The sequence below is a fragment of the Hippopotamus amphibius genome, chromosome 9 (genome assembly GCF_030028045.1).
Source record: "Hippopotamus amphibius kiboko isolate mHipAmp2 chromosome 9, mHipAmp2.hap2, whole genome shotgun sequence".
In the NCBI taxonomy this organism is placed as follows: domain Eukaryota; kingdom Metazoa; phylum Chordata; class Mammalia; order Artiodactyla; family Hippopotamidae; genus Hippopotamus; species Hippopotamus amphibius.
Window position 1 is genome coordinate 104,181,313 of NC_080194.1, and position 26,395 is coordinate 104,207,707.

Sequence of the window (26,395 nt, forward strand, 5' to 3'; positions counted from 1 at the left end):
GCTCCTGGCTGCCCTGCAGGTATCAGCCAGCCAATGAGAGCCATCCCAAAGCAGAGGTTCCTTGAATGAACCTGGCTGTGGTCCAGGGACACCAAGCATTGGATCCAGGAGTGGTGCAGAGGCCAGCAGGGCCTTTCTGGGGCTGGCTGCAAGGTTAGCTCCTGTGGACAGCTGGAGCCCCGAGGTGAATGTCTACAACATGGGGGGCACCAGACTGGGGTTGGAGAGTAGCCCAGACTCAGTGTTACTTCCACATTAGCGTTTACTGGGGGCTTGTGTGCCAGCCGCTGGCCTGATTGCTTGGCAAAGCATCATGCTATTTCATTCTCACAACATTCCAAAGGGATACACCCTGTAATCCTTACAAGTTAACAGTCAGGAAACTGAAACTGACACAAAGAGGGGTTAAGCTTTTGCTTACTTTCATCAGCTGGTAAGTGGAGGCCCTGGATTTTGGTTGGGAACTCTAATCTGAGATGGGCTTCAGAGCCAGTCACCTCTTCTGTGACTTCCAGAAAGTTAACTCCTAGAGTCCAAGAAATGTAAAGTGATGGGGGCAGGTCTCTGTGCTTCCTGGGACAGCTTCCTACCTGCCTCCCACTCTGCCATCCTCCCTTCCTGCCTTCCATCCCTCTATCCCTCCCTTGCTCTTTCCCTCTCCAGATCCTGCCTGTCAGACTTTCCAGCTACCTTGGACCATGAAGACCATGGGGTCAGGGTGAGAGGTGCCAGGGTATTGCCCCATCATTTTCAGGGGCGAGAGCAGGGCAGGATAAACTCTGGGGGAGAAGGACAGGTGATGGTCTCTGCAGTTTCCAGGGCCCCTTCCTCCTCACCACTTGGGACCTCACACCTCCACCCCACTCCCACACCCAGAGACCTCTCCCTACAGCAGGATACCACCCTCTTCAGCCAGGCCAGGGCCTGAGGGCGTGGGCTGCCCGACCTCCACAGTGGTCAGAGGAGGTTAGCACTTCCTGAGTCGCTGCACAGGACCCACAGCCCAGCGCGGCCCCAGGCCTCACCTCTCTGACCCTATCCTGACTGCTAATGAAATACCACATAATTCTTCTGGGGATGTGTTTTCTTTCTTTGGTCTAATGCATGGTAAAGTTTGTGAATGTTCTATTGGCACCTGCAAAAGATACCTATTCTCTGTTTTCAGGACACAGTATTCAGTATAAAGATCAATCAGATTTGCCTTAGTATGTTATTTACGCTTTTTATTTTATTTTTTTGTTTAATTTTGTTTTATTTTTAATTTTTTTAGCTCTTTATTGGAATATAATTGCTGTACACTGTTGTGCCAGTTTTTCCTGTACAACAAGGTGAATCAGCTGTATTTATACCTATATCCCCATATCCCCTCCCTCCCATGACTCCCTTCCACCCTCTCTATCCCGGCCCTCTAAGTCATCACCCATGATTGAGTTGATCTCCCTGTATTATGCAGCAGCTTCCCACTAGCTATCTGTTTTGCATTTGGTAGTGTATGTATGTCAATGCTACTCTCTCACTTCATTCCAGCTTCCCCTTCATGCGCGCCCCTCCCCACCCCCGCCTCCGTGTCCTCAATTCTGTTCTCTACATTTGCATTGTTATTCTTGCCCTGTCACTGGGTTTGTCAGTACCATTTTTTTAGATTCCATATAAATGAGTTAGCATACAGTATTTGTTTTTCTCTTTCTGGCTTACTTCTCTCTGTATGACAGTCTCTAGGTCCATCCACCTCACTACAAACAACTCAATTTCATCCCTTTTTATGGCTGGGTAATATTCCATTGTATATATATGCCACATCTTCTTTATCCATTCATCTGTTGATGGGCATTTAGGTTGCTTCCATGTCCTGGCTATTGTAAATAGTGCTGCAATGAACATTGTGGTACATGTTTCACTTTGGATTATGGTTTTCTTAGGGTATATGCCCAGTAGTGGGATTACTGGATCATATGGTAGTTCTATTTTTAGTTTTTCAAGGAACCTCCATAGTGTTTTGCATAGTGGCTGTACCAACTTACATTCCTGCCAACAGTGCAGGAGGGTTCCCTTTTCTCCGCACCCTCTCCAGCATTTATTGTTTCTAGATTTTTTAATGATGGCCATTCTGACTGGTGTGAGGTGATACCTCATTGTGGCTTTGACTTGCATTTCTCTGATAATTAGTGATGTTGAGCATCTTTTCATGTGTTTGTTAGGCATCTGCATGTCTTCTTTGGAGAAATGTCTATTTAGGTCTTCTGCCCATTTGTGGATTGGGTTATTTGCTTTTTTGGTATTAAGCTGCATGAGCTGCTTGTATATTTGGGAGATTAACCCTTTGTCAGTTGCTTCGTTGGCAAATATTTTCTCCCACTCTGAGGGTTGTCTTCTTGTCTTGTTTGTGCTTTCTTTCGCTGTGCAAAAGCTTTTAAGTTTCATGAGGTCCCATTTGTTTATTTTTGATTTTATTTCCATGATTCTAGGAGGTGGGTCAAAAAGGATCTTGCTTTGATTTATGTCATAGAGTGTTCTGCCTATGTTTTCCTCTAAGAGTTTTATAGTGTCTAGCCTTCCATTTAGGTCTTTAATCCATTTTGAGTTTATTTTTGTGTATGGTGTTAGGAAGTGTTCTAATTTCATTCTTTTACATGTAGCTGTCCAATTTTCCCAGCACCACTTATTGAAGAGGCTGTCTTTTTTCCATTGTATACTCTTGCCTCCTTTGTCAAAGATAAGGTGCCCATATGTGCGTGGGTTTATCTCTGGGCTCTCTATTGTGTTCCATTGATCTCTATTTCTGTTTTTGTGCCAGTACCATACTGTCTTGATCACTGTAGCCTTGTAGTATAGTTTGAAGTCAGGGAGCCTGATTCCCCCAGCTCTGTCTTTCCTTCTCAAAGATTGCTTTGGCTATTCAGGGTCTTTTGCATTTCCATACAAATTGTAAGATTTCTTCTAGTTCTGTGAAAAATGCCATTGGTAATTTGATAGGGATTGCGTTGAATCTGTAAATTGGTTTGGGTAGGATAGTCATTTTCACAATGTTGATTCTTACAATCCAAGAAAAGGGTATATCCCTCATCTATTTGTGTCATCTTTGATTTCTTTCATCAGTGTCTTATAGTTTTCCGCATACAGGTCTTTTGCCTCCTTAGGCATGTTTATTCCTAGGTATTTTATTCTTTTTGTTGCAATGGTAAATGGGAGAGTTTCCTTAATTTCTCTTTCTGCTCTTTCTTTGTTAGTATATAGGAATGCAAGAGATTTCTGTGCATTAATTTTGTATCTTGCTACTTTACTAAATTCATTGATTAGTGCTAGCAGTTTTCTGGCAGAATCTTTAGGACTTTCTATATAATATCATGACATCTGCAAAGAGTGACAATTTTACTTCTTCTTTTCCAATTTGGATTCCTTTTATTTCGTTTTCTTCTCTGATTGCTGTGGGTGACACTTCCAAAACTATGTTGAATAATAGTGGTAAGAGTGGGCCCCCTTGTCTTGTTCCTGTTTTTAGGGGGAATGATTTCAGTTTTTCACCATTTAGAATGATATTGGCTGTTGGTTTGTCATGTATGGCTTTTATTATGTTGAGGTAATTTCCTTCTATGCCCATTTTCTAGAGAGTTATTTTTATAAATGGATGTTGAATTTTGTCAAAAGCTTTTCCTGCATCTACTGAGCTTATCATATGGTTTTTATCCTACAATTTGTTAATATGATGTATTACATTGATTAACTTGAGTATACTGAAGAATCCTTGCATTCCAGGGATAGACCCCACTTGATCATGATGTTTGATCTTTTTTTAAAAAAAATTTTTATTTATTTATTTTTTACTTATTTTACTTTTGTCTGCTTTGGGTCTTCATTGCTGTGCGCGGGCTTCCTCTAGTTGTGGTGAGTGGGGGCTACTCTTTGTCATGGTGCTCGGGCTTCTCGTTGCGGTGGCTTCTCTTGTTGTGGAGCATGGGCTCTAGGCGCATGGGCTTCAGTAGTTGTGACACGTGGGCTCAGTAGTTGTGACTCACGGGCTCTAGAGTACAGGCTCAGTAGTTGTGTCACATGGGCTTAGTTGTTCTGCAGCATGTGGGATCTTCCCAGACCATGGCTCGAACCCATGTCCCCTGCATTGGCAGGCAGATTCTTAACCACTGCGCCACCAGGGAAGCCCGTGGTGTATGATCATTTTAATGTGCTGTTGGATTCTGTTTGCTAGTATTTTGTTGAGGATTTTTGTGTCTATATGCATCAGTGACATTGATCTGTAATTTTCTTTTTTTGTGACATCTTTGCCTGGTTTGGATATCAGGGTTATGGTGGCCTCGTAGAGTGAGTTTGGGAGTGTTCCTCCTTCTGCTATATTTTGGAAGAGTTTGAGAAGGAGAGGTGTTAGCTCTTTTCTAAATGTTTGATAGAATTTGCCTGTGAAGTCATTTGGCCCTGTGCTTTTGTTTGTTGGGAGATTTTTAATCACAGTCTCAATTTCAGTACTTGTGATTGGTTTACAGTTTTTATATTCTATTAAACCCTTTCTATACTCATTTCTTTTTTCGTCCAGTTGATTTATCCTGGGCCCAGAGAAATGAATTAATTTTCTCTTACTCATGTGCTTCTGTCTGTTTCTTCTTATATTTTATACAGGTTTAACTCTAAAAATATTGATGATTTGCAAATTGTTGCATAGATGTTCATAACTTTTATATCTTCATTGTGAATTGTACACCCTGACATTAGAAAGTGTCTTTTGTGGTGTCCAAATCACCATCTATAGAAGTTAAATATTGATGAATTGGACTTTGTCAAAATTAAAACTTTTTCTCTGTGAGAGATACTGTTAAGAGAATGAAATAAACTGCAGAATGGGAGAAAATATTTACAAATCACACCTCTGAAAAGGGACTTGTATTCAGAATATATAAAGAACTCTCAAAATTCAACTGTAAGAAAACAAATGACCCAATTAAAAATGAGTAAAAGACTTAAACAGAAACCTCGCCAAAAAGGATATATAGATGGTAAATAAGAATATCAAAAGATGTTCATCATTGCTAGTCATTAAGGAAATGCAAATTAAAACCACAGTGAAATACCATCACACGCCTATGAGAATGGCTAAAATTAAAAAGCACGGACACTTGGTAAAGTGTTGATGGGGATGGTGAGCAAATAGAACTCCTATACATTGCTGGCAGGAGTGCAAAATGGTACAGCCACTCTGGAGAACAGTTTGGTAGCTTCTTACCCAGTAAATATGCACTTACCAGATGACCCATCAGTCCCTCTCCTGGGTATTTGCACTAGAGAAGTGAAGTTTTCAGTTCACACAGAAATGCCACATGTTGGCAACAATCCAAATGTCCGTCCAGCTGTGAATGAATAAATGGACTATGGTATATCCATCCCATGGGATAAATCAGTGACAAAAATGAAAGAACTGGTATTGATACACCAGTAACTTGGATGAATCTCAAAGGCATCCCGCTGAGAGAAAGAAGCCAGTCTCAAAGGATCCATTTATATGACGTTCTCACAAGGACAAAGCTACAGGGATAGCGGACAGATCAGGAGTTTTCAGAAGTTAGGAGTGGGAAAAGGTTGTGACAGCAAAGAGCACCGAGGGAGGTTTTTGTTTAATTAATTAATTAATTAATTTTTGGCTGCGTCAGGTCTTAGTTGTGGCCTGCAGGATCTTCGTTGAGGCATGCGGGATCTTTCATTTTAGCTTCTCTCTAGTTTTGGCATGTGGGTTTTTTCTCTTCTTTAGTTATGGCTCACAGGCTCCAGGCGCGTTGGCTCTGTAGTTTGCGGCACTCGGGCTCTCTAGTTGAAGCCCTCGAGCTCAGTAGTTGTGGCACTCAGGGTTAGTTGCCCCATGGCATGTGGGATCTTAGTTCCCTGACCAGGGATCAAAGCCGCATCCCCTGCATTGGAAGGCAGGGGGACCACCTGGACCACCAGGGAAGTCCCAAGGGAGCTTTTTGGACTGATAGAATTGTTTTGTGTTCTGATTATAGTGATGGCTGCGTGAATCTAGACATGTGTTAAAAATTCATTGCATTGTACACCAAAATGTCAATTTTACCATATGATAATTTTTTAAGTAAAAGGAAGCAAATTTTAATGTGTTGGAATTTAGTTGACTATAAATCCTTATAGAATTTGCCATCTCTGTTTCTATTGAATATAAAAAGTTTTGAACTGAGTATAAAAAGTTTTTAATAAAAAAATGTTTGGTGTATTTAAAAATAGATACATATGAAATTGGCCTGCCTTTTTCAACAAAAATGAGAAGTATCATAGGAATTATACAGTACAATTGGGGAATGCACACAGTACAACATTAAAATGTTTGGATTTGGTACTTTATATACTTTGAATTACTCCGTGACTTCAGTTTGGATGGGGAAGCTTTGCATGTTTTAACCCTGTGTTTATTTTGGTTTTCATTTACTCTGAGATGAGTGATAGGTGGAAGCATCTTGAAATATAAAATTATAGATTCAGGTTAACAATTTATAGGCCTGCACACAAACTGCGTGGGTTACCAGAGCAATACCAAACAAATACTCTTTTGTGGGTTTCTGCTTGATTTTTAGTTAGAAAAGATTCTAAGGTATGGTAAATAAGGTTAAAAATCAAGTTGTACAATGTTATATCTGAAAGTAATTTAAATGTAAGAATTGTAACCAGGATATACTTCAGTCCTTGGATTTTTCCTCTTTTCCTTTGTATTGCAACTATATCTGTGATCAACATACTGGATCTTTGCTATTTTCAAAACACTGTGCTCTAATTGCCAGCACACAGGTTGCTAAAACTGTTAGCCTTGGATGCCCTGGCAGATATTCCAAAGAAAAATAATAAAAATTTATAGATAGGAAGTAAGGAATAAAGGAATAATATTATAATAAAAATAAATTAATATTATGAACTTTGATTTCTCATTTGCATTTCCTAGGAAATTTTGGCCATCAAAAGTTTCTGAATCGAGAAAAGAATCTAAGAAAGAATATGTGTATATGTATTTATAACTGAATCACTTTGCTGTATACCTGAAACTAACACAACATTGTAAATCAACTATACTGCAATAATATTAAATTACTAAAAATAAGTTTCTGAATCACTTTGAGAGGTGTCTTTTGTATACAACAGTGTTGGGTTTTCCTTTGTGTGCCATTGTTAAAATCTTTTTCAAAAGTAGGTGAGGGACTTCCTAGGTGGTGCAGTGGTTAAGAATCTGCCTGGGAATGCAGGGGACACGGGTTTGATCCCTGTCCCAGGAAGATCCCACATGCCGTGGGGCAACTAAGCTTGTGTGCCACAACTATTGAGCCTGTGCTCTAGAGCCTGTGAGGCACAACTGTTGAGCCCATGTGCTGCAACTACTGAAGCCTGCGTGCCTAGAGCCTGTGCTCTGCAACAAGAGAAGCCACCACAATGAGGAGCCCACGCACCACAATGAAGAGTAGCCCCCGGTTGCTGCAGCTAGAAAAAGCCTGTGTGCAGCAACGAAGACCTAACACAGCCAATAAATAAATAAATACATAAATTTATTCAAAAAAGTAGATGAGCTTAATCCATTTCCTTTTATTTATATGACAACTTTTTTTTTCCCTCACATTTTCCCCCTATGCTTTATAACTTAAAAACACTTTTATTGTTTGGACTCTGCTTTCTTTTGTGTATGTTTCTTATGATAATTTGAAATATTAAATTATTTTACTGTGGTTACTGTTATAGAATATGTAACTTATACCATAGCTGTAATTCTGTTTCCTTTAGGAATTAATTCCCTGCTCCGAGAAATATTGAGATCAATATACCTTTCTTCTGTGCCTTCCCCTCTTTCATCTCCTTTGTTAGTATTTATTATCTTTTTATGTTTTTATTTTTTAATTTTTAAAAAATATAGTTGATTTACAACGTTGTGTTAGATTCTGGTGTGTAGCAAAGTGATTCAGCCATGCATATATACATTCTTTTCCACATTCTTTTTCATTATAGGCTATTACAAGATATTGAATATAGTTCCCTGTGCTGTGCAATAGGACCTTACTGTTTATCTTATTATCTTTCTTAATATTTACCTTTGTACTTAGTTTTATAAGTTCATTACTTATTTTTTGTTTGTTTGTTTGTTTTTTGGTTTTGTTTGTTATTTTTGGCTGCCTCGGTGTTAGTTACTGCACATGGGATCTTCGTTCAGGCGTGCAGGCTTCTTTCTAGTTGGTGGCTCCTGGGGTCCAGAGCACGTGGGCTCTTTAGGTCGTGGCATGGGAGTTCTCTCCTCGAGATGCCCAAATGCTCGACTTCAGTAGTTGCTGTGTGAGGGCTTAGTTGCCCCTCCCCCCCGTGACATGTGGAATCTTAGTTCCCCCACCAGGGATGGAACCTGTGTCCCCTGCATTGGAAGGCAGGTACTTTACCACTGGACCACCAGGGGAGTCCCTCATTACTTGTTAATCAGTTTCTTTTGTTTTTTTTGGCTGTGTTGGGTCTGCATTGCTGTGCCTGGTCTTCCTCTAGCTGTGCTGAGCAGGGGCGACACTTCATTGTGGTGTGCGGGCTTCTCATTGCGGTGGCTTCTCTTGCTGCAGAGCACAGGCTGTAGGTGCGTGGGCTTCAGTAGTTATGGTGGGCGGGCTCAATAGTTGCGGCTGCGGGCTCTAGAGCTCAGGCTCAGTAGTTGTGGTGCATGGGCTTAGTTGCTCTGCGGCATGTGGGATCTTCTGGGACCAGAGATCTTACCCATGTTCCCTGCATTGGGAGGCAGGTTCTTAACCACTGTGCCACCAGGGAAGTCCTAATCGGTTTTAAGTGATAGAAATTGCAGGCTGTGAAAGATAAGGAAATCATGCTTAGACTTCCTCTTCCTCTCCCAATTAACAATACATATTTTTATGTTGTCTTTTAACCATAATCCTCATATTGTTTTTAGTTTACTTCATCAGTTCGAGAGATTCAGTGATGAGAGTTAGTTGGTTATCCACTCATCTCTTGGTTGGCTGAATTTTTTCTTTTAGTATTTTTTATTCTCAAAAAAGCCTCATGGGAATGATATTTTCTAGCTTTCTTTCTCACTCCCACCCCCACCCAATATTTATTAGTTTTTAAAAACATTTATTTATTGAGATATACTATAAAATTCACCTTTTTAAAGGGTACAATTCAGTGATTTTTAGTATATTCACAAAGTTGTGCAACTGTTACCACAATCCAGTACAAAGGAAAGCGAAAGCACAGCCATAGCAACCCTGGCCAGGGTCAGGGGTGGGAATCCCCCATCCAGGAAACGTTCATCATGAGAGAACACACACCTGCTGAGCTTATGGACATAGGTGCCGAATTCCAGCCAAAAGCCAGGGAAAGTTACCAGGCATGGGTGGTGCGGCCATGGCATATGTGCAGCGATGACATTTTCTGACCGGGCAGGAGGCAGAGAAAATGTACAACATCAGACACTCTACCCTCTGACAGTGCCTGCATGGTGCTGGCGGTGGGGGGGAGGGTCAAGGTCCTCACTCCAGATAGATTGGATTATTCTATTCGGCAGGGAGGCTTGCCCAATGACAGGGACCTTCCTGGGCATGTGGGACCCTGGAAATCCATAGAGGAGGTACAATAAATTCTTAGGGAGTCTCATCTTGGGAATGTGATAGGCAGTCTATGCCCCTGTCTGTGAAGGCCCTGATTGAGCCACATTCAGTGCAGGAATGAAGCTAAGTTGCTGTCGTCTGCCCCACCCCCGGTGTGGGATGGGATACCCAGGCTGAGCCCAGTTGTGGTGCAAGATATTTATTTATTTATTTAAAACAATTTTAAATTTTATTTACGTATTTATTTGGTTGCTCCGGCTCTTAGCTGCAACAGTTGGGCTCCTTAGTTGAAGCTCACCGACTCATTAGTTGCGGCATGTGGGACCGACTTCCCTGATCAGGGATCGAACCTGGGCCCCCTGCTTGGCAGCACAGAGTCTTAACCACTGGACCACCAGGGAAGTCCCCTGATGATGTTGGGCACTGCTGATCTGCGTGAGACTGACAAATCCCAGGAATGGATACAGGCTGTGGGGAAGACCAGAGACTGCGAGGGAGCTCAGAAAGCTAAAAGGGCTATCCCACTTGGCTGTAAAGGGTCAGGGAAAAGTGACCTGGAAGCAAATGTGGTTTGACCTCATGGCTGCGGGAACCCCACCTGAACAGATGGACCGACAACACATTGCTGGGTGGGTCAACCTGTGGAAAGCCTTAAAACCCAAACAACAGGGACTTCCCTGGTGGTCCAGTTGCTAAGACTCTGCGCTCCCAAGCATGGGGCCTGGGTTCAATCCATGGTCAGGCAAATAGATCCCACATGCCACAACTAAGAGTTCAAATCTGCAACTAAAGTTCCCACACGGGGCAATGAAGATCCCGAGTGCCTCAACTAACACCCTGTGCAGCCAAATACATAAATAAATAAATAAATATTAAAAACAAACAAACCTGAACAACAGCTCAGACCTGCCCCATCTACCCCTGCCATCCCCAATGCCCTGCCTGCTCTAGCAGAGCCTTCGGGGATACAGTTCTCTTCAGGGTGGGTGCCTCCCACTCCCTGGGTATAGGATGCAGGCCAAGATGGCCTCCAGGTGGGGGCTCTTGGAGGCAATCAAAGGCCTCATGTTGTGCTCACTATTGACTGGTCCCTTGGAAATAAACTAAATGTGGCAGCTCTGGTGGACGCTGGTGCTGAATGGGCTCTAGTACAGGGTGACCCTCTGTTTTCTGCTCCCCACCCTTTAGAGAGCGCAAACAGTCATGATCAGCAAAGTCCTTTTGACACTGCAAAGTGGGTGTTGTACTCCCAGACAACATGAAATTTTTATCCCTCTATACAGAGAACACAAGCCTTGGCATCCTACAAGGTCAAACGCTGCAAGCGCTACCTGTGAATTCTGGGTGAATCAAACCAGTGGTGAGGGGAAACAGCAACTGGGAGCTGGTAAGCGTGCCCCTCCCTCAAAGAGTGGCAACTGTCAAGCCCTATACATTTCCTGGGGGTGTAAGGAGACAGGAGGAGCTATCCAGAGACTGCACTGAGTGGCTACTGTATGCCCCACCCATCGTGCTTTCAGCCACCAAGGATGCCTGGTGAAAAAGCCAGATGGTTCACGTGGGTGATGCTGGACCAGTGAGAACTGAACCAGATAGTGCTCCCCATCTCCACAGCTGAGCCCAGCATCACCATCATCCTCGACACCTTGGCCGTGGCCCTGGGAGTGCACAGCAGCATGTACTGTGCAGGAGTCCAGGACACGTGGTACCAGACTTAGCAAATGCCTTTATCAGTCCACCTGTGGCCACTGAGTCACAAGATGAATTTTCCTTCACCTGGGAGGGGCAACAAGGGACCTTCAAGTGCTCCCCAAGGCTACCTGGACAGCCCCACCATGTGTGAGGGGATGGTAGCCCCAAACCTGCCCCTGTCTCCCTCCCCACCTCAGTAAAATGGGCCCATTACATGGGTGATTAATGTTCACGTGTGAAGACTCACCTCTGGTGCAGGGCACTCTGCAGGCTTTGTCAGAACACCTGTGAGGGAGATGGGCGGCGAACCCACAGAACATTCAAGGCCCAGGCACAGCCATAAGGTATTTGGGGTCGTTTGGTCACGTGACATGCTTTTTGTCCCAGCAGTTGTGTTTGGTAAGATGCACGCCTATCCAACCCCTAAGAAGGTAAAGGAGATGCAAGGCTTTGTAGGGACTTGGGGGTTTTAGAGGACTTTTATCCTCACCTGGCACAATGCCTGCATCCCTATGCTGCCAGGTAAAGAAAGGCACGTATGGGACTGGGGATCAGAAGAGCAAACCACTTTTGAGAAGGCCAAATACTAGTGAAGTAGCTCTGGGTGTCTCCCAAGCAGGGCTGCCATTTGAGTTAGTTGTGTCTGTGACTCCAGAAGGTATGGGTCAGACACTGTGGCAGAGACAACAGAAGGGGAGAGGGCCCCTAGGATTTCTGGTCCCAGCTCTGGAAGGGGACAGAAACCCCAGATACCCCCACGGAGCAGCAGCTCCTGGCAGTGTACACGTGCTCCTCCAGGTGGAGCTCTCGGAAGGGACTAAACCGCAGCACCCAATGGGCAGAACTCAGAGTGGTTTGGCTGGTCATCACTCATGAGCCCTGGTTGTTAGCTGTTTGTGCTGGGCTGTGCTAAAGAGATTAACCCTATGGCTTGGACAATAGGAAGCCAAGGTGTGGATGATTCATGTGTGGGCACTTGTGGGGTCAGGATGTGTGGAGGGACAGCTGAGTTTTCCTGCAAGAGCCTGAGGCAGTCCTCACTGTTTCCCATATCCCAGCTCATAAAGCACTGACATCCCCTGGCAATCAGGAAGCTGGTGCCCTAGCTTGGATGTTGGCCCTAGCAACACTTCAGTAGATACAGCAGATGGGGTACCACAGCAGAAAGAGTGGCCATCTCAGTGCCTAGGTGGATGGTGTATCGTCAAGGATGCTGGATTGCTCTTGAAATACAGTGACTTGGTTAATGCAGTAACAGCACATCCTGTGAGTTCTAAACAGCACCCAACACCCAACTGCCAAAATAGTCTGGGGACGTCCACTAGAGATTCAATTGGTGAGGGATTGGCAAATTGATGATATCAGCCTCCTCCCTCCCCGTGAGGGTTCTAAACCTGCCCTGATTTATATGGACACTGTGTCTGGCTTAACCCAAGTTTTCCCTGTCTTCATGCAAACCAGGTGCCACTATTAGCGCATCAGATAAGCTGAGTGCCAGGTATGGATACGCTTGTTGAACAGACAGTGATTGGGCATCACATGACAAAGGTCATAATGGTCAAGACTGGGCAAAGGAACGTGACACTGAATGGAGGATCCATCTCCCCTATAGCCTGCAAGTAGCAGGGTTAGTGAAAAGACAATGAAATTCACATTTAATAAGCAGCAGATTAAATTACTAACAGCTGAAAACCACGTTGACTGGGTGGACTAAAGTACTACTTAATCATTTAATACATTTAAATGATTTTATACAGTTAAATGATCAACCAGTAAGGACTTTCGCCCCACATGCCAGGCTCGGGAACCCTGTCAAGACACCCAGTACCCTGAAAGTGGTGGAGACAGGCGTTGCCCTGACTCTCACCGTGGATTAATGTGCTATGCTGTTGAGAATACCAAGCCCCATCACGCCCGGGAAAGGCATTATCTGCTGGAATTTGCAATGGGATATCTCACCAGGATGGGTGAATTACTTCATACCTAGGGCAAGGGGGAACTACCCAGTCTCCACTGGGCTCCCCTTGTCCTGCTACAAGCTGGACTTGTTGGAACTCTCTGGACCTGGAATGGACCATGCACCATTGAGGGGAGAAGGTGGGGGTCCTATGCAGTTGTTTTTGAGTGTCATGGTCTTGAACATCTGACTCTCAAAAGGCAAAAAAGCAAAGAACGAAGTGGGGAGGGGTGTTGACCCTTTAAAACACCCAGAAGTCATTTCAGATGGAAGGGGAGGGGCTTGCAAGAATTGGGGGCGGGGTGCAACAACAATGGCTGTCTACCTCTTCTCCTGCACGGATGTGATCAGAAGCAGCAACCAGTGGATCAGAGCACAGATCCCTGATATTTGGAGTTCATGGTCCTTTTTGCCTACCCTAGCTCCCACAAGCTGTGTGCAAGCAACTCCAGGAACACATGCATAGCTGCCTGCCATGGGGCTGGAAGTGTTGAATGGTAGCTGTTACTGTGCTAAGAGCTAAAATTGTCCAAAATTAACTGAAATTTGCAATTTACCATGCAAGTCTTCCCCAGAAGTGTCAAGCCTTCAGTAGACTCTAGAATTCTGAAATGAATTCAGACAGATTCTGCTAATGCAATTGTTGTTTAGGTGGGGTGATGGATTCCTGGTGTGTCTAGACCACAACCTTTCCAGAATCTTCCTCTAAATTATTTTTTAATTACCTTCAAAAACATAATATAGTCTTCAAGTTGTCAAAGATAAACAAAGCCAGACATTAAAGTGGTAAGGACAGATTTTATTCAGTAATATACTATCGCAATAGGAAAAGAAGTCTAACATAAACTGAACTCCACTTTGATTTGTACAGAAGTGACATTTTACAGGGAGAGTGAAGGTGTAGGCAAGGGGGCGAGCAAGGGCTCAGCAGTGTTGGGAAAGTGAAAAATTACAAAAAGGGGTGAGTGGTCCCTGTGAAATCCATCTCGATTTGCTACCTGGCACTTATACATTTAGGTTCCTACTCTCCACAAAGGCTAGGAGACAGGAGACCTGTCTTCAGGTGCTGGCTGCAACAAACAGTAAGTTCTTTTGACAGCCTTGAGTTTTCTTAGGCAGGCATTTTAAGGAGGACTGGTGTCATCCTAGGGATGGGGCCTTGAGCGGTTAGAAGCTATGTTAGTGTCTATGCAAGTGTTTATAGTTCAAGGTTGAGGCTTAGTGAAGAAGGAGACTCAGAGGAGCCAGGTTAGAGTTTGGTCAAGGAGATAATATTTGTTAAAGTAAAAATTAAAAGCTACAGATAGAGTGAAACTTGCCTGACAGTCATTCCCAACCTTAGTTCCTTTATGCTTTCTGAGCTAACCTTTTCCCTGCTTTAGAGTAAGTGAGGCTCTTTCCAAAGTTTGAAAGCATTTGTGTATATATGTGTGTGTGTGTGTGTGTGTGTGTGTGTATTCATAGGAGACATATATGTATGCCTTTTAACAAAACTGTGTCTACTGGTTTCACTGAACAAGACATTCAGAGATTCTTGCCTCATGGTACCATTATTATTATTGTTTTTGGCATATGAAAATTTATTACTATTGTGCTTTCATCATCAAAGCTTATGATCTTGGTCTTTCCTGCTTGCCTTTGTGTGAGGCCAGAAGAGAGACACTGGCTACTTTGACAACCTTAAAGCAGACTCCAGGAATGTCACCAGCAGCATGACTTTTGTGACCAAATGCAGCAACCACATCTTCACCATTTTCCTCAATAATATTCAAACACCATCATTGGGTACAAAGGCTGTGATTCTTTAGCTGAACCCTGACACACTTCCTGAGGACAGAATTTGGCTGTTTGGCTTCAACCCCTACTTTTTCCAGGACAATTCCCTTGGCATGAGAAGCACCTCCAAAAGGGTTGGCCTTCAGGGCTGTGCCCAAATGGGTTTTCTTATGCTGTTTATCATGCCGCTTCTGGTCTCTTCAGTGGCTGTGGAGCTTCCACCCTGTATGAAGTACCTCGACAGTTGCCCATCCTGCTGGCGCCATGGGCCTCCATTATTTTTTGCGTGAACATGGTAGTCTATAGTGTGACTTGTCCATGGTCATTCTAGTTTCCTTTGGAGGGCCATTTGGGTTTTTTCCAATTTCTATTGGAACTGCAATAATTTGGATGCCAATAAACACTCTTGTGAATGCCTCCTTGAGGTGCCTCTTAAACACAGAGATGGAAAGGTGGAATTACTGGGTCTTTGAGCATGGATTAAGATTTTAAAAGATGCCATCAAATTGACTTTTTAAAAATATTTGTGTATTTATTTGGCTCTGCGGGGTCTTAGTTGTGGCATGCAGGCTCTTAGTTGTGGCATGCAGGATCTAGTTCCCTGCCCAGGGATTGAACACGGGCCCCCTATATTGGGAGCACAGAATCTTAACCACTGCACTACCAGGGAAGTCCCCAAATTGCCTTTTTAAAGCAGCCCAACACACTGACCCTCCCTTCAGCTGGGTAAGAGCTTTCATTCTTCCCACTTTTCCCAATGCTGGATAGAATCTAAGTTCCTAATACCTGCTAATCTGCTGGGTCGAAACTACTCATTTTGTTGGATTGTTTCTACTAGCCAGCTGTGTTTCCTTTTCTGGGACCGGGCCCAAATCCTCAGATATTAAAATGACTTCTGATGGAATTCTGCATTGTTGCCCGGCACTGGTGGTGGGGTCATAGCCCCAGAGTCATGCTAAGGGCTGGATGGAGAGTGGGAAGAGTGAGGGGCAAAGGGAATGCAGAAAACAACTTTTCATCTCCCCCCCCACCCCTGCAGCTGGAAATGAAACTAAGGTGACGCCCCAGACTCCGGAGTCCAAGGTCTTGGCCAGGTGTGTTCTCTGTCCAGTTTTGCTAGTTCTTGGTGGGGGGCAGGAGAAGGGCAGGGCAGGGCAATGTCCTGGGAACTGCTCTGAGTGGGCCAGGCAGGCTGGGGTTGGAGCTCTGGGCTGACACCTCCTGGGCTTGACGTATCTTCTAGAAAGTCCTTTCTTCCTGCAGCAGTGGCAGATACAGGGAGAAGGCGGGAAGAGTGGTGCAAAGGGCGGTGCAAAGGTGAAGCTATGCTCAGCCTGCAGGCCCAGCAGGGCAGAGAACTTCAGCTGGTGCTGCCGTGCACACCGTGCCGCCTCCCCGCTGCTGTCCCCAGTGCCGGCGCTGGCCCTGCTCCCCGCCTCCGCTGCGCCGGACCCATGCAGCTGCTCAGGGTCCTCCTCCTCCTCCGGATGCTCAGGGTCTCCCTGGCGGCCACAGGTAAGGGGGCGAGATGGGGGTGGGCTGGGGAGAGCCTCTTGATGTTCCAGGGCAGGGGTCTGTGTGTGTGTGGGTGGCTCTGGGATCTAAGGGGAGGCTGAGGAGGGGTCCCGCCGAGCTCTCGGCGCAGGGAGAACTGAGGCAGGGGAGGAGAGGGAAGCTGGGTCCAGTGGTGCTGCTCTCCACCTGGGATCCAGCAGGTTTGCAGGAGTCCCTGCTCGCGTCAGGAGGGTGGGATAACCTGTTTCTGGAAGAGTGCTCTTCCCACTGTGATTCAGTTTTCTGAGCCCCCTTCCCCGTGTGGCTCCTGCTCCCCCAGCACTGATGCTTCCTCCACCCTGGACTCTATCCCTCCCTTTACTTGCACTGGTGCAGCCCTCCTGGGGGCGCCTGCCTCTGCCCCTGGGGCCCCCTGCTCTCTCTGGGGCGTCTCCACCTTTGGTCCCTGTGCCCCCTCCCCCCGCTCTGCCCCTGACTCTCCCACCCTGACCCAGCCCATGTTTCTGGGCACAGCTGTCGTTGGCAGGGCTGTGGGGGGAGATCCTGACGGGTCCCAAAGGGTGGTTGTGAGACCACCTGGTGCGGGGTCCTGCTCCTTCTGTCTCCCACCCCTCAGGAACCTCAGAATTGCTCTGCACTCCCCTCCCTCTGCGACCCGCCCAGTGTCTGCTTCTGACCACCAACCCTGGACCTTCCCGGCACTGAGGTCCCCTGGTCCTCACTCTCGCTTACCTTCGGGGCCACCTCCTCTCTGTAAAGGCTCTGGGCCAGGAACCTTCATGATGCCCTCCCCTACCTCCCTGACAGCCCAGCGAAGCTGAGACGTGAAACCCCAGCTCTCAGAGCACAGATGTGCTGAGTCTGAGATTCGAAAGTTAACTCCGAGTGGGTGGGAGGTCTGGGTGTTTCCTGCTGGCGACTGCTGTACCTGCCAGTCCCCCTCAGCATTATGAGATCTTTGACCCTCACTCTTATCACCTGTAAACTGGGGTTGATGACATCTGTAGAGGGAGGGGCTCATGTCTGTAAGCTAATTAACCCCTTGGCTGAAAGAGAATTGGTGATAGAAAATATATCTATTATTATTATTAACACTCACTGCTACACCTTAAGGTCTCCAGGACTCATGCCTGCCTGCTGAGGTACCTCTTTCTGGAAGTTTCCCTTTCTGTCCTGCCTTCAGCCTGTGTGTAGTCCGCTCTCCTTGTCTGTCAGCCTCCGTGAGTCTGAGCTTCAATTTCTGCTTTTCCCTTTTTTATTCTCTTTACAAGTTTCTGCCCTCTGACCCCTCATCTCCTGAAGCCCATGATGTATCCCCACCCTTAGCCCAGGTTTGGCTGGGTTCTCTCCCTCTCCAAAGAGGAGAGTCAGCCCAGACAGCAGTGGGTCACAGGGAGAGAGGCAGAAATGGGCCAAAGGGTGGGGGTGGAGAATCAGAAGGGAGAAGGACTTGGGACAACAGGTGAAGGTGAGGGGAGGGAGCAGAGGAAGGGAAAGGTGGGTGTGTGAAGAGAGAGGGATGGGAGTGGTGATGGGAGGAGGCGGGACCTTCTGCTGAACCTGCATGCTCAGCACTGCCATCCCAGGAATGCAAGATCGGTACTCAGACGGGTGGGCAAGGGATTAAGGTCGCGCTAGCCCCGACTCTCCTTGGGGAGGCCGTCCTGGGGAGAAGACAGATGTTGGCCTTTAGAACCTTGAAAGACCCCAGCCCCAAACTGCCTTTGATGGGGGAGGAACTCATGGCATTTCCTACCTTCTGTGACATGTATCTGGAAAATGGGGTGTGAGTAACCTATGTGGTGTTATGGTGACAAAACGACCTAGCAATGAATTCCTCTGTTCTACCGCCAATACAGGAGCTTCAGCCATGGCCACATCCACCTCTAATGCGCTTTTGCATGTTGCTCTCAGCAACCCCTCACACTCCAAAGGCACAGCAAGGTGGCCACTGAGTACCCCCAAAACCTCTCCCACTCCTGGCACTAGGGAAAACTTACCTGTGACGGTCATCACCTCCCCCTACTTGAAATCCATTCCTGAAACATTGCTCAAATCGCCAGTCAATTCCAACACCTCAACAAACCCCTACGTCCAAGTTTGTCTTCAAATTTGAAACCACTCTACCTACCATGATTGTCTATGTGGGCACAACAGCGTGCATTAGTTCAGTGAAGCTTACAATCACCACCACGTACCCCACCACCACCTGCATGGCACAGACCCAAGTGTCCTTCACCAGCTCTTACACCACCACGCCTGTGACACAGACGCCATGGAAAACCATCACTAGTATTTATCCTGTGACAACTACCAGGAGAGTCACCTCAGTGGTGACCAATTCTCCCAGTATCACCACCTCGGGGAAAACTCCCACAACCATGGCCCAACCGTCTTCCTTTGTCCCAACACAACCCTAGATACTCTGATCTCCTCTATGAGTGGCACCAGAAGAAGGACTATCCCAGCTGTTACAACTATCCACATAACTGAGTCTCCTACCCCAACAGTCATGCCTACCTCTGCTACTGTGCCTTCTCTAACAGTTAGGAATACCTTGTTAACTACCGCAACTGATAAAATCTCCTCACCCACCACCAGTGGTACCTTGACTATGAGCAGTACTTCATTTCCAGACTTGGTCAGTACATTTAAAACATCAACAGCCACCACTCAAGCACCTACTTCAGCTGATATAGTAACAACGCCTACAACACCACTTGTATCTTCTGCTACTGAATCAACCACTGCACTAGACACACCAAAAACAACTCCTTTGAACACAATGAGCTCCTTGAGTAAAACTATTCCAATGACTGACATTCCCAGAGAAACTCTCACCACCTCAATTACTTCCATTTCTCCAATCATGTCTTCAATCATTTCCCCAAATACAATCACTCCTGCCACGTTTACCACATCCAAATCCAGCCCTGTGCCAACCAGCACTGATACATACATGACATCCACTACCAAGGGACCACCCTCCGCCACTGTAGCCACTCAAGAAAAGGGGCACAAGCTCTCCTGCTTTAACTACCAGGAGACCCACATTTATTACTACCAGTGATGTTGCTTCAGAGTCTCTAGCAACAGTGATTACTTCTACTACGTCAATCATACTAGCAGACACTCCCACAAATACAATCAATCATCCAACATCCACTACTTCTCCTTCAGCGACCACCAGTACCTGGATACCTCCCGCCAGTAAGCCTCAGTCTTCACTTGCCCAGACCACAGAACCTGTCCTGACTGCTATCACAAATACTACCCTTCAATGCATTTTATTACCACAATCCCTACTACAGAGGCCACGTCCACCCCTCCATTTCCCACTAGTACTGTAACCATGACCACAACAGAAATCACCCCTGTGACCCATACTTCAACCCCTGGCACCTCGATCACAGCAACATCACCAACCACCTCAATTACAAAAATAGGGAAGACTGGGATCACAAATATAGCTAATAGCACTCACATCAATAAAACCACAAAGAACACCAGGCATCACGTCTTCAGCCAACTTCTCTACAGGAAGCACAATGACACCAGCCACTGCCGAGTCCACATCCACGAGTTCCACTGGTTCATTGACCTCCACGACTGGCCTCAGCTCTCCACAGTCACTCTTAACAGCAACTCACCCATCCCCACAAATATTATCCCATTTTCACCCACCATCCACAATAAAGACACAAAATTCGTTGTCACAATCTCGGCCACCATGCCTAGTGTGACATCCATGTTCACAAGTACCTACAGCACAGCGAGTCCCTTCCTCTCTACAAGCATTCCAGCTAAATCTGTTAGCTCCTCTTTCATGTCCACCAGTAGTACCAGGACCACTCAGACAGAGAGTACCACCTCATCTCCAGGGAGCACGGATTCACGGCACACTACTGCTGAAACCACCTTGGCATTCACTACCACTGACACATACATGACATCCAGTTATAGGACTGTCCTCCTCCACTGCAGGGAGTACAGAAATAACCCAGATGAGAGACACAACCTCTTTTACTGCATCCACTTTGAAAACCACTGTTACTCCTATTGGTAATGTTTCTATACAGTTTCTCACGACAGATATTACTTCTGCTCCTCCTATCCCGTCTTCAGTCACTGATGAATACAGTTTATTTTAAAACATCTCCCACCTCTACTCCAGTGACCACTAATACCTTGATGGTATCCAGTATGTCTCTATCTTTTCTGTCTTCCTCAACTACAGAACCAGTCCCCACTTGGACCTTAGACACTAACCCTCTGTTCACCTTCATTACCACAATCCCTACTACCAAGTCCACATCCACCCCTCCAACTCCCACTGGTACTTTTATCATGACTACTACTGAAATCACCACCCTACCTATACTTCAACCCCTGCCACCTTGATCTCAGCCACTTTTACCACTCCTTCAGCCACAGAAGTACCAAAGACTGGGACCACAAACATGGTAACAACACCCACCTCAATAACAGCACTCACTACTTCGTGTTTCTCTCTCATCACCTTTCCCTAGATTGAGTACTTCTAGTAGTGCAATAAGTACCCCTTTCAGTACCATCATCTCCTCTTCAATACCCGCAATAACAATATCATCTCTATCTCCCTTTGGCACAAGTTCAATGGTCTCTACGACAAGTAATTCTTTTCCTACCTCCTCTCGTATGTCCAGTGCAGAAAACTCAGGGTCTTCTTCTGTCACTGCTTTTCCTTCTCTTTCAACATCTGAACCTACCAGAACTTCTCCCACCATGTCTTCCCTAATGACCTCTCCTACCCAAACCACCACCATGTTGACTCTTGCTTCCACTACCCAATGTCCGGAATCAATATCGGTTACAATAGTGTCTGCTTCTCCCACTACACCATGTACAGAGGTGGGTCCAAATCCTGAAGTTACTGCTCCAGTCACCATCCCATTATCAGTTTTTACCTCTACTACTGAGATGGCCACCTCTCCCAGTTCCACCATGAGGACAACTGTGTTCCCTGCAAAAACGGACACTTTTACATCCATTCTGGAAACTGACCCCACCAACATGACAGATGCTGCCAGTCCTGTCAGCCCTGGAACCACCCCCGTTAACACGGATTCCACCAGCACACAAAGACCCACCAGTGGGACCCGGATCAGCTCAAACTTCGTAACCACCTCCCATGTGCCCAGCTTACCTAGCCTCCCAGAGACCCTGAAACTAAGTAGATGCTTTTCAACTGCCATGAGGACTTCAAGCAAGTTGACACACCCCACCTCACCCATCACCAGCACTCCAGGGAGGCCGGTAATTACCACCAAGACCCTCTCCACCCTTCCGTCATCTAGCACAACTTCAACCACGACTCAGATGACCACACAGTCTAGCCTGATCACAACACCAGGTTGGATCTCGCGCCTCCTTGTTGCCTCTCCTCCCTCTCCTGCTAAATTCCCAAGAGCAAGGTCAGTCCTGTCCTGAACTTCCCTTTTCTCCTGTGCTACCCAGGCCCTTGTGAGTATGGTGGCACCTGGATGCAGGGCCAGTGCTTATGCCCCAGCACTTTCTCTGGCTCCCACTGTGAGTTTGCTGTGGAACAGATAGATCTGGGTGAGTTGCTCTCTGCACCGTCTCTTGGGAGGTGCCACTGACGCTAATGGGCCCAACCATTTTGCCAAATCCCTGCATCCTTGCTTTCTCCCTCATGCTCTCCTCTACCCCACACCATGCCTACTCTCCACCCTCACCTCCGGGAGGTGGCTGGGGCCACTCTTTCCTGAGATCTCCTCCCAGTCTGGGCTATTGGAGTTGTATTAGGGTTTAATTTCTGCTGTGACAAATTACCACAAACTTAGCAGATGAAAAAGGCAAATTTATTATTGTTCAATTCTGTAGATAAGCAGTCCAACATGAGTCTTGCAGGGACAAAATCAAGGTGTTGGCAGGGCTGCATTCTTTCTGGAGGCCCTAGGGGAGAATCCAATACTTTGCCCTTTCCAGGTTCGTGAGTGGCCCACATTCCTTGTCTCAAGGCCCCTCGCTCCATCTTCATGGCAGCAGCATTGCGTCTCTGTGCCTTTTTTCCATACTCACATCTGCCTCCGACTGATTCTGGCTTCTTCTGCCTCCCTCTTCCACTGCTGTGCACCCTTGTGATTACACTGGGCCCACCCGGATAGTCCATGTTAATTTTCCCATATTAAAGTCAGCTGAGTAGTACCCTTTGCTCCATCTGACACTTTGATTCCTCCTTGCCATGTAGCATAATACATTCCCAGGTTCTGGGGATTACACATAGACATCTTTGGGGGGCCGTTATTCTGCTTCCCACTGGGGCGGACAAGGGAGAGACCACAGGCCTGACTGCTGGACATCCCAACTTCCAGTGTTTCTCACATCTCAGGACAGCTCATCCCAGAATTCCTACCTCTCTCCCTCCTTCTATTCAGTCAGTCCTCAGGGAACATGGAGAGGGGGAAGGGGGTTGGGGTGGTGATGGTGGTGACGTGAGAAAGGAGTGGATGGTGAAGTGACCAGAGCAGGGCATGTTCTGTGTAGACACAGTGGAAGCGGAAGTGGGCATGGAGGTGTCTGTCGACCAAGAGTTCTCCCATGACCTCAATGACAACACTTCTAAGGCCTACAGGGATTTCACGAACACCTTCCAGGATCAGGTGAGAGGGAAGGGGAGGGAACTCGAAGGTCTGCCCCTGGAATGTAGCTTGGGTCCCTGGGTGCTCTCTGGTCTGGATGTTCAGATGTGAGCCCAGCATTTTTGGCATTTCAGATGAAGAAGGTTTACCAAAATGTGCAGGGCTTCAAGGAGGTGGTGATCCTTTCTCTGAGGTAGGAGACCCTTCCGGGGCTGTGGAGGCTGTCAGGTGGGGGGAGGATGCACAAAGAAGGGCTGGGGAAGCCATCCCTTGCCTTGGGGATCATCAGATGTCATAAAGAGAGGGATGGAGGGAGGATGCAAGGGAACCACTCCGTGGGGGATATTCTGCAATCGTTTTCTGGAGTCATTTCTCTGTAGGAGGGATGTCACCCCTCCTCTCGAAGCATGTTGGGAGGAGAATGATTGACTGGGACATACAGGGTGGTGGTGCATGAGTGATGGCACCTGGTATCTGGACTATAGCTGGTCTCTCTCTGATTGGCACCTGCTTGCTGGATGGGTCAGCAAGAGGGAGGCAAAGATCCCAGGAGGGTCTGGTTTGATTATGGCTGAGGCAATGCAAAGAGAATGTCAATCATTCCTCGTCCCGCCTGCCCAGATTGACAAAGGCAGAGATGCTGGCAGCCCCTTCTCGACATAATGTGTCTTGAATCCCAGCTCACTGCCCCCTTCCTGCCAACACCCACCTAGTTGTGGTTGGACTGGGAGTGCCCTTCTACAGACCTATGGTGGCCCAGGCCTGGGCACCTTTTAAGGCTTCTTGCCTCCTTGCCCCCCTCAGGAATGGCAGCATTGTGGTGGACTATCTGGTCCAGGTGGAGTTACCCTTCAGCGTCCAGCTAGAGAGCGAGTATGAGAAGGTGAAAGTGGCCTTGAAGGAGGAGCTCCAGGATGTCAGCCAGGACGCAGACAGCTGCCAGAATGACCAAGGTGAGCAGAGGCTGTGGGGGCCTTGGGCTGGACGGAGGGGTCAGGGTCACAGCCACCATCCCAGCCTGCTCCAGCTCAGACAGGGGCCTCCTGGGGTCAGGTGCCAGCCCTGTGTTACCTCTGGCAGGTTGGGAGAGGAGACGCAGGTCCCCAGACAACTGGGTCAAAGATGGGGCTAAGGAGAGGTTGGCCCGAACCAGGGGGCAGGGGAAGAGACAGTTCTGCTCACGGTTACCAGGGTGGCTGAGGACCCCTGACTATTCAGGGGACGTGAGGGAGGCCAAGGGGGCCTTCCCTTGTGACCCATCCACCCTTCCCCCATACTGACCAAGTCCTCTCTGCCCCTCTTTGTGCCTCCCCCAATTCCACCTGTGCCTGTGGCCCCTCCCAGTCCTGTGTTTTAAGCCTGACTCCATCAAGGTGAACAACAACACCAGGACGGAGCTGACCCCGGAAGGTGAGAGGTGGGGCAAAGGACTGAGTGGCCCCAGGACGCCATGACCCCTCCCACAAGGGACATCTGCCTATTGAAATTTCCAAAAGAGAAGGGGGAGACCCTTTGGGGAGGCAAGCGGTGTGGACCTAGCAGGGCTGCCTGCCTGGCCCTTGTTAGTCCTTCCACCTGCGGACCAGCAGGGAGGGTGAGGAGAGGGTGAGGGGCCTGCCCTCCTCTCATCTAACCCCAGGGTCTACCGCTCGACACCCCACCCTCGGAAATGTAGCCCTTCTCATCCATTTTCAGGGTCATTATAGCCAGGCCCCAGAGTAGGGCCGATGAGGTCTTTGCCTCTGTAACCCCCTACCTACCCCCAGCCATCTGTCGCCGCGCTGCTGCCCCGGGCTACGAGGATTTCTACTTCCCCCTGCTGGAGGAGAACAAGCTCCGCTGTGTCACCAAATGCACGGCGGGCGTGGACGGCGCCTTGGACTGTCATCAGGGCCAGTGCGTTCTGCAGAGGAGCGGTCCTGCCTGCCGGTGAGGCCCCGCCCACAGCCAGCTGGGCCAATCACGCGACCCCGCTCAGCCGGCCCCGTCGGAGGCCCCGCCCACTCTCTCCCGCGTGGACCCCCGCCCACCGGCCGGTACCCGCGTGGTCCCGGGGCGTAAGGCCCTGGAGGTGGTGGGGGTGTGTGACCTGTGGACCTCCTCCCCCAGCTGCTTCTCCACGGACACGCACTGGTTCTCGGGCCCGCGCTGCGAGGTGGCCATCTCCTGGAAGGCGCTGGTGGGAGGCCTGGCGGGGGCCGCGGCGCTGCTGCTGCTGCTGCTGCTGGTGGCGCTGGGCATCTTCGTCGCGCGCTCCCGGAGGAGGGGCGGCCAAGGCGGAGGCCGGTGAGTGCGCTGGGGGTGGAGGGGTGAGGGTGGCAAAGGGGGCCCAGACCGGGCGGCCCTGCCCTGACAATGCGGCGCCCGTCTGGCAGGTCCTGGGACGACAGGAAGTTGTTCGAGACCTGGGATGAGAATATCGTGGGGACTCATTCTATATCGGTCTCCGAGGATGACGGAACATGTGAGTCCTGTCTCCTGGGGAAGAGGGACGGTGGCTTCCTTGGGCACCATTTTGGCCAGGGCAGGACCAGAGGGCCTCTCTTGCCCGAGACAGGCACATATCTCCTGCCCCAGAGTTTGCCTCGCGGCTTCCACGCCCCCTTCTAAGGCCTGCACAGGGCCTGCACAGGCCACCCCGGGAGGGCACGCACAGGGGCACAGGAGCTCCCTGCGGCCCTGCCTTCCTCACATGTCCTTCCCTCCCCCTTTTGCTCCCCACCTCTTCCCTCTCCCTCTTCCTATCCTCCTTTCTTCTATTTAAAGATGAGAACGTCCATGTGGCCTTGGAGAATGTGGACACGAATGTGACGGTGAGGGGGCAGGTGGGGGTGGTGAAGGTAAGCAGCTCTCCCAGGTCCAGGTCCCGATGCCCGCCCTCCCCATCCAGGCCAAGGGGCTGGGCTGGGGAAAGGAGGCAGTGACCTCCTAGCGAGCCCCAGCAGGGTGGCTCCCTGTTCTCACTCCCTGTCTCACCAATTCTGTGGCAGGCGCACTTCCAGAAGTGAGCCCTACACTGCCTTCTCCATCCTGCGCGGGACAGCAGAGGGAACCCTCTGCCCTGCCTTTGAAGAGATGGCCATGGACTCGCGTGGCTCAGTCTCCTGGTTTCCTTGGGCAAAATCAGACTTCCCCCTGACCTGCATCCTTTTCCCAACTTGTGTGAAACCCACCTGGAGACCCAGTTCAAATCCAGGCTCTTCCACTGTGGGACCAGGGGCAAGTCAGTA

The 26,395-nt window shown here is 48.0% G+C and overlaps 1 protein-coding gene, 1 long non-coding RNA gene and 1 pseudogene across 2 annotated transcripts; 2 read left to right on the forward strand and 1 right to left on the reverse strand.

Moving 5' to 3' along the window:
• Positions 1-1,269: 1,269 nt before the first annotated feature.
• On the forward strand, positions 1,270-16,299 carry LOC130861191 (uncharacterized). Its single transcript, XR_009055546.1, has 4 exons — positions 1,270-1,328; positions 10,868-10,971; positions 16,049-16,103; positions 16,273-16,299. It is a non-coding gene; the product is annotated as an uncharacterized LOC130861191 (long non-coding RNA).
• LOC130861190 (40S ribosomal protein S23-like) lies at positions 14,844-15,261 on the reverse strand (annotated as a pseudogene).
• Positions 16,300-16,334: 35 nt separating the features above from the next.
• MUC3A (mucin 3A, cell surface associated) lies at positions 16,335-26,173 on the forward strand. The gene is made up of 13 exons (XM_057749505.1): positions 16,335-16,524; positions 17,740-17,744; positions 21,013-21,919; positions 22,021-22,122; positions 23,071-23,186; positions 23,300-23,358; positions 23,970-24,118; positions 24,510-24,575; positions 24,932-25,094; positions 25,275-25,451; positions 25,541-25,627; positions 25,924-26,005; positions 26,156-26,173. The coding sequence occupies exons 1-13, from the start codon at positions 16,335-16,337 to the stop codon at positions 26,171-26,173; spliced, it is 2,121 nt and encodes a 706-aa protein (XP_057605488.1).
• Positions 26,174-26,395: the final 222 nt, after the last annotated feature.